General features: G+C 42.9%; 1 protein-coding gene across 1 annotated transcript in view; it reads right to left on the reverse strand.

The window, feature by feature from the left end:
- LOC143804877 (gamma-aminobutyric acid receptor subunit beta-4-like) overlaps positions 1 to 13,650 on the reverse strand; it is a 344,582-nt gene that overhangs the window by 165,674 nt on the left and 165,258 nt on the right. The window contains exon 4 of the mRNA XM_077283412.1: positions 3,479 to 3,699. Coding sequence (XP_077139527.1) covers positions 3,479 to 3,699 — 221 coding nt within the window. The remainder of the gene's footprint in view (positions 1 to 3,478; positions 3,700 to 13,650) is intronic.

The following is a 13,650-nucleotide window of genomic DNA, read 5'->3' on the forward strand; positions in this document are numbered from 1 at the left end:
CTCTTTTAACTTTATGCAATTGCCTGTTGGAAAGAGTCCTCAATTTTTCCTTATCAGCACGCACACGTGTGCTGGGAATCAGCTACATACTTCTTGATTGTGCGATGATCACGATGAAGTGTCTTGGCAATGTTGATTGTAGTCATGCCTTGACCTAAATACTCCACAATATGTTGCTTCTCAGCAGCCGACACATCCTTTTTCTTTCCCATTTTGGCCAAAAATGTAGGCTGCTTAATAATGTGGAACAGCCTTCTTAAGTAGTCTTGCCTTTATTTGGACACACCTGCCAAACTAATTTGCACAGGTATCTGCAATTGCTTTCAGTGATATAAAGAGCCCTGACACACATGACCATCAATGAGTTTAAATGACAAACAAAAAAATTCTAACCTTATCATTTCTAAACTCTTTGTGCATAATAATTTGGAACACAGTGTATGCAGCCATTCTCTGTATACTGCAATTTTTTTTCACTCCGATCCGAGCTGACAACGATCTGAGATGAGAAAAAAATTGGAGATGACGACCAAATCATTGAATAAAATTGGTCAGAGTGCAATCCAATTTTATTATTGGATTGCACTCGTCCATTTTTAACACAGATGAGTATGATAGATAAAACACGGATTTTATAGAAACAGCAACACAGTCCAGTAAGTGACATCACTGGAAACGGGGTGTCATGCGCCTACATCGTGCTGCTCTCGGATTACGTAGCAAAGAATTTGCAAAAACCTGCTGACAAATTTTATCTAAAAACACTTTAGTCTTTTCACCGATCCTGCCAGGAATAATCAAATTCCCTCTAGAAACTCCCATTTGAGGGCATAGTTTGTGTATACCCCATCCCTCACGGCCTGGGACACAGTATATACGCCAGGACTGCTTCTAAGAACTTGTGACAGTCCATGAATCTGAGGGTTCATTGTCATACATGCTTTATGTAACCTACCAGGATCTGTGTTTTCTCCTGATATCATCTCACTTGTTGATGTTGAGGTTGAGTGTTTTTGTTTTCTCAGTCAGTCTGTAGCTTACTAAACTTTGTTGCTCCATTGATTGTGGTGCTGTCTTCCTGACATTTGGCTTTCTTTCTGATTTTGGCGTAGTTTGCTTACTGATTATGGTTCTCTTCCTGTGGTAAGGTCCTCATCACCCAAGGCCTTTTAAGGCTGGCTCAGGCAGCCATGTGCTTTTTGAGTATTCAGGATGCGTATCTCTTGGCTATCTCATGTATTACAGAAGTTGAACTCATCATCCACTATTTATCTAATCATCTATCCAGCAAACTTCTGTGTTTGCTACTTAACAATCTGCAACTACTTCCCACCTCAGTCCTGTAAATATGGAGGCTATTACACTTTCAACTCTGCTACAGATACCTATGACCAGACTCCTCTCAGCTAATAATGCTGCCCACTCCAAAGTCTTTGCAAGCCAGGTACCTGATTATCATTTACGAATTCATCAATTCTATACTCTGGTTAACCATTTGCCTTTTGTAACTTCCTGATTGCTTATGTATCTGCCATTAGCCACCAGAATGCTACATGTTCCTGACTGTGTAGGTCTCTGCCATTAACCATCTGTCTGCTGCAAGTTCTTGATTGCAAAAGTCTCTACCATTAATCATCTGTCTGCTGCAAGTTCCTGATTGTATAGGTCTCTGCCATTAACCATCTGTCTGCTGCAAGTTACTGATTGCATAGGACTCTGCCATAACATTCATGTTCCAGGGCCACCTACATACTCACCAAGAAATACTGTTTGGCGCCAGATGGCTATAAGTCATCCTTGCACACCTTCCAATCAGACCATTCCCTTAGTGCATGTTCTTCCCAAAACATCCCTCACCCACAGGGTAATAGAGCAAACAGAAAAAATATAGTAAGTACTAACTCTATGTGATACAACCAACAGAAATATTGCCAAAATGATGGAACATAATAGAAAAAGCATACAGTGTGTCCGTAAAGTCATGGTGCACTTTTGACCAGTCACTGGAAAGCAACAAAAAAACGATAGAAATATGAAATTTGCTCAAAATAAAAGAAAAACTCTCCCAGTTTCATACCTATTCAGAGCTCCATTTGATGCCCTACACACATCCAAACTGTAGTGAAGTTCTTGCCACACACGGGTAAGGACGTCTGGTGCAACAGAGTGAATAACTTCTGTGATTCTGTTTCATGGAAGGTCGCCTCATCGCTAAACACAATCTTATGCAAAAATCTTGCATCATTGTCGATCTCATGAAGCATATCTGTAGCAAACGCGCATCGTATGGGTCTACCCGCCGGTTTGATAATGTGCAACAGCCGTAATTTGTACCCCGTAAAACAGAGATGTTTCTTTAACACCTTATGAACTGTAGTCTTGCTTAGGTTGTAATTGTCGAGCACACGCACAGATTTTTTAGGGCTCCTTAGGTAGCTACCCCGTATAGCCTCTACAGACTCGTCACTGACTGATGGCCTACCAGAACGGGGTTTCTCCACCAAACTGCCGGTTTCCTTCAACTGCTTATCCCACCGAGTAATGTTATTCCTATGTGGTGACGCTTCGTTATAAACACGCCGATATTCACGTAGCACTTCGGTCACGGATTCAAATTTAGCGAGTCACAGAACACCCTGAACTTTCATCTGTACCGTCCACATCTCGACTGGCATGGAAACACTGCTGGCATAAGCTTGTGGTGGCATGATGTGACAGACCTGGCAGTGTATTAATCAGAGTTCAGTTTATCAGGGGTTAATCTGACTGGGGGGTCATCAACAGGTTAAATGAGTTTGTGTTGTTTGATTGGTTCTTGTTATCTCTCCTCATGAACAGGTCTGATATGATTGGGCCAGAGAAAGGGCGCCAAAATATAAACTATAAAAGTGCACCATGACTTTACGGACACACTGTATTTCATTAGTGCGGGCAGAATGGTCTAACAAATATGTTGGAATTGTCTCTAGTTAGAGGGGTTAACAACATTCTGCTCTAACCCAATTATAACTATGCATAAGAGGGTGTAACTACATAGGGGGCAATGGTTTTAGTTATACCTGGAAACCATTGCCTGAGGTGGGGTCGTGGAACAGGAGCAGTGATCACCTATCCTGTGAAGTTGTAATTGTGGGAAAACCCCTTTAATTTATTAAACACATAATTATGCTTCTAACCTTTAGATATTTACTAATACCTTTGACCTGGGCAACCATTCCAAATATACGCCTATAGTCATGTTTTTCCATTAGTTTTGCATGTAAAATAAAATTATTTGCCGTTTTTGGAGAGGTTTTTGCAGCAGAAATGCACCAAAAAGCACACACACTATATGGTTACACCACATATTAAAATAAAGAACTCAACAAAAACCTGGAAAAACACACCAAGGGTCATTGACTAGGTCATGTAGCTGCTGGATGTGATGTCACTTGTATGAAGCAACCCAATTTATAAGGGGTAACAAATAAAAGCCCACCTTAGTCCATAGAGAACAGTGCCGTCTGGGTGCAGTCGGATCATTCGGTTCTTGACTGTCACACCATGCAGAAAGGACTTTTTATCATTCAGAAAGTATGTATCCGGAAGCCAGAGCTGGTCGGCCACTCGGTTATCCAACGTGAGGTTGAGAGGGAGGGCAGTATAGGCCAAGCGCTTATCACGCCAGCTCTGCTGGAAATACATGGTGATGGTATAGTCCTGTAGGGGAAAAAACAAAACTTACATGAGCAGGATTTAGAAAAACAGATTTATCAATTTTTAACATGCAAATTCTATTCTAGTAGAATTCAATTAAAGGGGTTGTCCAGGCTCGGGTCTCATGTCCGCAATCACTCTATGGGACTGAAGACTTGTGAATAGAGATGAGTGAACTGTAACGTTCAGGGTTCATAACGCTCTGAACTCCGAACACAGACTTCTCCTGGAAATCTGTTTTACAGTTCAGGAGTCCGGGGGGAGAGATAGCGAGAATTAAAGTTCGGTTGGGTATCAGAGCCTAAACTTCCATGGGTCCGTTCATCCCTATTTGTGATTCCTCACATTTCGCACACTGCATGCTGTCGGATTCTCAGGTGCCGGGAGTGGCCGATCTCGTGACTGCAAGTATGTGATTTGCATACATGCGGTCACATGCCGACTAGACGTGCACAGCCTCACAGAATACAAGTGAACTGAGTGAGGCCGGACACATCTAGTCAGAATGTGGCTGAAGTATGCAAATCACTTACCTGTGGTCACATAACCACCCGGCACCAGAGAATCCTGACAGCGCATTTGGCTTACCAGCTCCTGAGTGCGTACTGTGCACACTATGAGGATTCATATTGAGAGATTGCAGACTTGAGCTTAAAGCCTCGACAACCCCTTTAAAGAGAACCTGCTGGCTAATTCATTCTGCCTGAACCCTGGGCAGCAGGAATCAGAGAATGGCTGCGTTATTTCAGTCCAGTATACTTTACTCAGAAATGCTGCAATGCTTCAGAGAAAACATGCTCTGATGACTAGCCCAGGCACATGGCCAATGCTTTCTCCCCTTAAATGACATTTTTATTGGGCAATTTTTTGGCTGCAAAGTTTTGGTTGAATTACTCTTAAAGGGATTCTGTCAGTCATATCAACCCTCCTAAGCCGTGTATATGGGCACACAGTTCATTGAAAGCGGAATAAAAATGATACCAGCTTATTTTATATGAAAGTGGCGTTACCAGTGTGAGACATGTAATGACTGACAGTCTGCTCTCCTGATCTACATGTCTCACATTGGTAAGGCCCCCTTTCATTTATAATAATCTCTGAGGGCGGATCCTCAGGGAGATCTATGTCCGGCCCAGAGATCTTAACAGCTGATTTACATATTAAGAAAAATGTGGCTTTTCCTGGAATAAAACATCGGATCACAGATATCAATGTATCATGTCAGTCAGCTTCCTACATGCCCATAAAGACAGCTCAGGAGGGGTGATCCTACTGACAGATCCCCTTTAAATATGCAATAACTAAGTTTTCCCCTTCAGCTTTTAGTTAGTATTTTGCCATTACAGCAGCTCTATTACAGCTGGAGGGGAAATCAACCATTTTAAAATGTCCCCCAGATGTCTTTTAAACCTTTATGGGGAATACTAAACATTTGGTAACTGTTGTAGTTTTTACGCCAGTCCCACCAACTTGCCCCAAAGTGGGTGTGGCTTAGATAGGAGATGGCTCCGCCTACAAATTCATCACAAATGATGCAAATAACAACATAAATCTACTCCGGTCATTGACAATAGTACATTTCTTATGCTGGAGCACGCCATCTGACTTATGCACCAAATTCATGCCTCAATAACTTTGATGCATCTTATTCCAGCACATCTTTTATTAAGATGGTCGTTTTATCATCATTAATCCAGCTTTATCAATTACAGGTGATACATTTACAGCACCGCCATTGGCCGTCTGACCGCTGGAATTCCTGGTATGATTGGAGTGGTTGTCCACCTCCAGAAGTGACGACTTGGGTATCTTCACCAGTCTCATGCACTATTGATGCAGAGGGCTTTGGGACCACCATTTAAGGATTGGTGGGGGTCTCTGAGGTTGGACTCCCATCAGCCATACAGTTACCACTTATTCCAGGAATGGTACCCCACTACTAATAGAGGAGACTTCAGAGTAAGTGATGCATGGCTATGGGCATGATGGGAGCGTGGAGGGCAAGTATAGATTTTGTGCTGAGGTTTAATTTAGGAGTCTCTTATATAAGCCACGTCCTTCCAACAAACATAAACACTTCTATCTTTGGTGTGACCTGCTGCTCGTGTATCACCCTTTGAAGAGTTCTCAGAGATCGACTCTCTGTATCCTGTGGATAGGAGATAAATGTTTATGGGAAAAATTCTTAAGGAGTATTCCCATCTACAAGATCCTATCCCAATATGTAGTAGGTGTAATAATAATAATAATAATAATAATATTAGCAAATACCTCCACTTAGAAATGTAGTATAGTTCTTCTGATTAGTTATGCTGCTTACCCAATGTGCAGGGCATTGCAGTAGCTTAAGTTTCAATACCTAAGCTACTGTAATGCCCTGCACATGGGGTAAGCGACAGCTAGTTCTCCTGATAACCTACTACATTTCTAATTGGAGGCATTTGCTAATATGATTATTATTACACCTACTACATATTGGGATGGGATCTCGGAGATGGGAATACCCCTTTAATCCCATCTTTTGGCCTAGTATTAGTTAAAACAAAAAAATATAGATCAAACACTTTTCCAAACACTAGGAAAACCTATAAACATGACGTAGAACCAAATTATGTTCAATACAATTTATTACGTTTATTTGTAGTCAGAAAAGCTTGATAAAACTGATTCAGGGGAAAGGGATAGCACGGGCTAAAATACACGACATAGGGGTGCAACAAAAATGATTTCATATGATGTCTTAATTATACAAAATTGATACTGTGCTTGTATAAAAGTGTGAGATATTTGCCAGCTGAATGGAATGAGGCGGTTCTGAATCTATAAGCTACTTGCTAAAGTGACCAAGTGACCAATGCTTGGATAATACATATATACAATAATAATAAGTTATAATTAATTATAGATAAGAACTACATCCAAAAATGTAAATTTAGATGTCAATCAAATCAAGGAATCATATATACTGTACAGTATGTGTGCTAGAAGCAAAATGTTATAAAGTAAAATAGCAAATGCTACAAATTAATAAGACACTTCTAAAGACAAGTCCCTATTCACATTCAGAAGAAGACGCATGTAATATGGATCCAATGTAGATAAACATAAAGTGAAATCAGTGCATAATAGAAGAACAACCCTGGGCAGGAACGTCCCAACATGCGTTTCACCTGGACTTGAAGGTAAAGGCTATACCGGCCAGGTAAAAGCTATAACTGCCAAATCCAGGCCAGGTAAAGTCTATGCCAGCCACATACCAGTCAGGTAACGACTATACCGGCCAAGTAAAAGCTATACCTGCCAAATCCCAACCAGGTAAAGTCTATACCAGCCAGGTAACAGCTATACCGGCCACATCTCAGCCAGGTAACGGCTATACCAGCCACATCCCAGCCAGATAAAGGCTATACCTGCCAGGTAAAAGCTATACCTGCCAAATCCCGGCCAGGTAAAGGCTATACCGGCCACATCCCAGCCAGGTAAAGGCTATACCAGCCACATCCCAGCCAGGTAAAGGCTATACCAGCCACATCTCAGCCAGGTAAAGTCTATACCGGCCACATCCCAGCCAGGTAATGGCTATACCAGCCACATCCCAGCCAGGTAAAGGCTATACCGGCCACATCCCAGCCAGGTAAAGGCTATACCAGCCACATCCCAGCCAGGTAAAGGCTATACCAGCCACATCTCAGCCAGGTAAAGTCTATACCGGCCACATCCCAGCCAGGTAATGGCTATACCAGCCACATCCCAGCCAGGTAAAGGCTATACCGGCCAGGTAAAAGCTATACCTGCAAAATCCCGGCCAGATAAAGGCTATACCGGTCACATCCCAGCCAGGTAAAGGCTTTACCGGCCACATCTCAGCCAGGTAAAGTCTATACCAGCCACATCCCAGGCAGGTAACGGCTATAGCAGCCACATCCCAGCCAGGTAACGGCTATACCAGCCAAATCCCGGCCAGGTAAAGGCTATGCTGGCCACATCCCAGCCAAGTAAAGGCTATACTGGCCACATCCCAGCCAGGTAAAGGCTATACCGGCCACATCCCAGCAAAGTAAAGGCTATACCGGCCAGGTAAAAGCTATACCTGCAAAATCCCGGCCAGGTAAAGGCTATACCGGCCACATCCCAGCAAAGTAAAGGCTATACCGGCCAGGTAAAAGCTATACCTGCCAAATCCCGGCCAGGCAAAGTCTATACCGGCCACATCCCAGCTAGGTAAAGGCTATACCAGCGACATCCCAGCCAGGTAAAGGCTATACCGGCCACATCCCAGCCAGGTAAAGGCTATACGGACGCATCCCAGCCAGGTAAAGGCTATACGGCCGCATCCCAGCCAGGTAAAGACTATATGGCCACATCCCAGCCAGGTAAAGGCTATACCGGCCACATCCCAGCCAGGTAAAGACTATGTGGCCACATACAGGCCACATCTCAACCAGGTAAAGGCTATCCTGGCCATTGTGATTTTCTTTTGTTTTTATACTGAATAATCTGACCTTTGGTCCATGTTTCAAATCTCCAAATCTCCCACATGTCAGTTTCTCTTGCAAGTACATTGAGTTTCATGTGCAGATTTTCCCCATAGACTTACAATAGGTAAAAAATGCACGTGCGCTTATAGTGCCTTTCTGCAATGGAAAAAGATAAAAAAACACATGTAATCTGCACCTAAGTATGTCACTAAAATAGTAAAAGCCAAATAGCAGGAAGTATCAAAAACAAAGCAGTTTTATTTAAAGCATGACACCAAAAAGAGACAAAAACGTCTGAGTGAAAAACGTGATAAACACACGTTAAAAAAATGTAATGAAAAAACAGTGACCTAATTTACATAATAGATGCAGAAGCTTTATAGTGTAAAATGTCACCAAAACCTCAATGTTGCCTTAAAAGAAGGGTAGAAACAAAATGTAAAAATAAAAAAAAACACCTGGTCATGAATGGGTTAAGATCCAGATGTGCCCACAACGTATGATAATGACAGAACTTTCATAGGATAATAGTGAAAAGAAATAATGTTTGGCAAAGCGCTCTTTGTCGCTTTCATCTCTAGGCACCATACAGATCAATGACATTTGATAAAGCGCTAATCGAGGGGACAGGCCAGCAGGTAGTTAATCCTTCTAATTAATTGTGAAAGTAAAATAAAATATAGATCAAAGGAGCAATGATTATCCGCTGAAAGGGGAGACAATATTTACCACTAAAATACAAGTAAATGCCTTCCACATTGTAGCGGATATATGGATACATACAATTATGGTGTTGAAATAAAAAGATACATTGTAGACTTGGTGCCGATGTAGAAACTATTTTGTGGTTTTCATGCATTTTTAGGAAATTGTGGCAAAGCACCACACCCATCATAAACATACTGTAAGAAAGCCTGGGGCAGATTTACAAATCCCGACTAATGATGAGCTGGTCAGATCCATCCCCGCGGTGCACACCGATCCATCCCCGCGGTGCACACCGATCCATCCCCGCGGTGCACACCGATCCATCCCCGCAGGTGCACACCGATCCATCCCCGCAGGTGCACACCGATCCATCCCCGCAGGTGCACACCGATCCATCCCCGCGGTGCACACCGATCCATCCCCGCGGAGCACACCGATCCATCCCCGCGGTGCACACCGATCCATCCCCGCGGTGCACACCGATCCTCAACACAACCTCATTCACACAGGAGATTTTCAGCAATGTTTTGGATCAGATTTTCTTCAGCGTTTTTTTTGGGGGATATGAAAAATAAAATTTGCAAACTTGCTACTCTCCATTGCAATGTTAGGTTTCTTCCCACGATGAGATTTTTTTAAAAAACACAGCAAAGTTGATGAGATTTACAGAAATCTGCTATTGTGTGTTGTTGTTTTTTTTAACTCATCGTAATCTCACCTTGGTGTGTGTTTCACTTCTGCAACATGTCAATTTCTCTTGCGAATGCACTGAGTTTTATGAGCAGCTTTTCCTCATAGAATTTAATGACCACTGATGCAAAAATCCACAGGTAAAAAACACCTGTGATCCACACAGGACTGTATCAATCAGTTTTGTCAAAGCCAAATACCAGGAGGTATCAAAAGCAAAGCAGTTTATATAAAGCAGAACATAAAAAATGCATTTAAAAAAACACAAGTAACCTTATAGGTGCAACATCAAAAACTTACCAAAAGCTCATGGTGGGAATCTAGCCTTAGGCCTTGTGCACACGCTGCGGATTCCATTGCGGAATTTTCCGCAGTGGATTTGATAAATCGGCAGTGCAAAACCGCTGCGGTTTTTACTGCGGATTTATCGCGGTTTCTATTGTGGTTTCCTCTGTAGATTCCTATTATGGAGCAGGTGTAAACCCGCAGCGGAATCCGCACAAAGAATTGACATGCTGTGGAATATAAACCGCTGCGTTTCCGCGCGTTTTTTTCCGCAGCATGTGCACTGCGGATTTCATTTCCCATAGGTTTACATTGTACTGTAAACTCATGGGAAACCGCTGCGGACCCGCAGCTGCGGAAACGCTGCGGTTCCGCAGCAAAATCCGCAGCGTGTGCACATACCCTAAAAGGAACCTGTCGTGTCCTCAAACACTATTAACCTGCATATAGAGAGTTAATCTGCAGGTTAAGGCCACATTCACTATTTGTATGCCAAAATCAGGAGAAGATCAATCAGAGGAAAAGCATAATAGAAACCCATCACCACTTCTGTAGATTTCACCCACTGCTGATTTTGGCTTACAAATACTGATGTAAAATACTGTATGAACGTAGCATAATTGTCACGCAGTGCCTCAGGACTGTGAGCGCTAACCAGGTCCCTGGATCTAGGGGTGCCATAGTCAATCCCTGTTCCCAGATTACTCTTAAAAGGTGGAGATGCTGGTTCTGGAGCCTTGCCATGCTCCTGTATTAACCCTTTTCTATCCCCTCCGACACCCTAGTGGGAAGCCAAAGTGTATAGGAACACACTAACCAGGCAAACAATGGAAGACGGACAGGGATAAATAAAAATAATAATCAAACAAAATACACTCACCAGAGTGGAACAATGGGGAGTAAAAGGAAGGAGAAACCAAACAGGAAAGGATGGATGAGGATGCGAACACAGACAAAACTCCAAGCAACAATCTCCTGAACAATCTCCAAACACCAACTCCAACCACGAACTCCAACTCCAACCCCAGAACCAGGCAGTAAGAACTAACACTGAAAATTCCAAAGTGCCAGAGGCGAGCATAGATAGCAGAGGGAAGTGACCAACACTGAACAGCTGAGACAATCCAGGTAGGAAAGCTCTAGGAGCGTCAACTGAGCAGATTAACCCTTGCACTGCCTACAAGGAAAAAAACTGCATTTTTTTAATACGATGGTGATGTACTTCTAACCAGGGAAAGAGTACGTGAAACCAGATGATCTTCCGGCCTCTCTCTGTTGCAGGTTTTCCGTGACATTAATAGTGTTATAAAGCTGTCTGGCTGCTTTATTGTAGGTAAATAAACTTTATTCCTCCAATGTGCCACCAGCTTTCAGTCATACATATATTCTGGGAACAGTTATAGTCATCGCTCAGTATGGAGTGAGCGCGTCTAATCTGTGCCATAGAGCTGGCTGTCAATAAAAGTGCTGGGGCGTCCTTACAGCTGCCGATACTGTGAGTGATGACTGTAACCTCTGTGTGCACCTCCCTATGACTAAAATCCGACGGCTTCCAGGACAAATAAAGTAAATGTTATCCCTGTTATCTGAATTTTGGCAAAATTCATGCAGAAGTTCTGGCCCGACAGTACGATTATGTTCCCACAAAGAGGTTTTGGTGCTTTTTTGACACTTCCTAAAAATGCAATGTCTTATAGTTCCAGCAAAGTGGAGGGGGTTTATAGTCTCCTGCCCACAGGGCTTCTTTTTAACTCCACGTAAATCAAGCTGTAGTCCGAGTTCCAAATATGCAAATTTATCTTGCAGGTACGCTGAGTTTTCTGTGCGTAATTTCCCCATAGGCTTGTATTAGGTGCGCGAATTCCGCAGGTAAAAAAAAACACACGTGTTTTGAGTGTGTTTCTAGAAGTCTGTAATCTGCACCTAAGAATAGTGATAAAATTTTGTCAAGGCCAAATAACAGTATCAAAAACGAAGCAGCTTTATTTAAAGCATGACAGAAAAAATGCAGCATCAAAAAAGTGATAAAAACGCACTCAAAAACGCAATAAAAAAAAACAAGCATCCTAATTGGTGAAGATATTCTGCAACATGAAAAACTCAAAGTTTCTTCATGAGAACGTAGCCTAAGAGCCCAGTCAGACAGCCGTATAATACAGAGGATGATCATATCTCATTGCTCGGATTGGCCGGCAGCTCTCCTCACCCCAATAGGTTAGCTGCATGAAAACACATGAAGCTGTCACGCTTGGGTGAGGAGAGCCACCGGCCAGTCTGAGCATTGAGATATGATCATCCTCTGTGTTATATGGCCGTCTGGCTGCAATATTAGGCTATGTGCACACGTGAGGATTTTATGCAGAAATTTCCTGAACAAAACCAGGCTTTTTCTGCAGAAAATCCGCATGCGTTTTATGGCGGAAAAAAACGCAACATGTGCACAAAAAATGCGGAATGCATTAAAAATGATGGGATGCTTAATGTATGCGTTTTTAAGCGTTTTTGCCACGGAAAACCGCTGAAAAAACGCGCGAAAAATCCGGAACGTGTGCACATAGCCTAATAGTAAATCTTCCCCAATGTTTCCCATCTGCTCTCTCAAGGTTTGTGCCATGAGAACAGAGTTTTGCACATGTCCTTGAGCAGCAATTAATAGCAAACATCCGGGCTATCCGCTGATTTACGCTGCTTTCACAAATTAGGTGTCTTTCTTTCCCACATGAGAAAAGCAGACGGTTTGCTTTCATTTTTTCGATGTGCTGGATTCATTTTTGGTCCGTGAGTCAGTTTTTTGCCATAATGTTGCATTTGTTTTTCTTGTATAAAGAACAGCAATTCTTAGCTTCTCTGACCCACGAGGCTCTGATACCACGATGATCTTTGGGCAGAATTTCTGCATCTATTATGTAAATTAGCATAATTGCTTTTAATTCATTGCATTTATTTACATGCGTTTTTATCATGCTTTCTACACGGCGTTTTTTGTTGATTCTTGGTGTCATGTTCTAAAATAAATCTGCTTTATTTTTGATACTTCCTGGTATTTGGCATTTAAAAAACCCCAGAAATACAGTCATGTACGGATCACATGAGATTTTACCTGTGGATTTTCTGCATTTCGTGCAAGTCTATGGGAAAATCTGCACAGGAAACTGATGTGTTGCAAATTTGAAACATGGACCGCAGCTCAGTTTACAAAAAAAAGTAGCTCAGCGGGAAGGAGATTTCTATAAATCTACTTTGCTGGAATTGTAAGACTGCGCTTTTGACACAATGGAAATACAGTGTGTCAGAAACTCTTCAGATTTAATTGCAGGAACACAGGTTTACGGCCTTCTTGCCTCGTATACACGGCCTTCTTCCCCGTTCACACTGCCTTCTTGCCCAGTTCACACGGCCTTCTTGCCCTGTTTACACGGCCTTCTTGCCCTGTTCACACAGCCTTCTTGCCTCATTCACACGGCCTTCTTGCCTCGCTCACACGGCCTTCTTGCCCCGTTCACACGACCGGCCTTCTTGCCCCGTTCACATGGCCTTCTTGCCCTGTTTACACCGCCTTCTTGCCCTGTTTACACAGCTTTCTTGCCTCATTCACACAGCCTTCTTGCCTCATTCACACAGCCTTCTTGCCCTGTTCACACGGCCTTCTTGCCTCATTCACACAGCCTTCTTGCCCTGTTTACACGGCCGGCCTTCTTGCCTCATTCACACGGCCTTCTTGCCCTGTTTACACGGCCGGCCTTCTTGCCCCGTTCACGCGGCCTTCTTGCCTCATTCACACGGCCTTCTTGCC

Source organism: Ranitomeya variabilis, chromosome 2, assembly GCF_051348905.1.
Source record: "Ranitomeya variabilis isolate aRanVar5 chromosome 2, aRanVar5.hap1, whole genome shotgun sequence".
NCBI classification, from domain to species: domain Eukaryota; kingdom Metazoa; phylum Chordata; class Amphibia; order Anura; family Dendrobatidae; genus Ranitomeya; species Ranitomeya variabilis.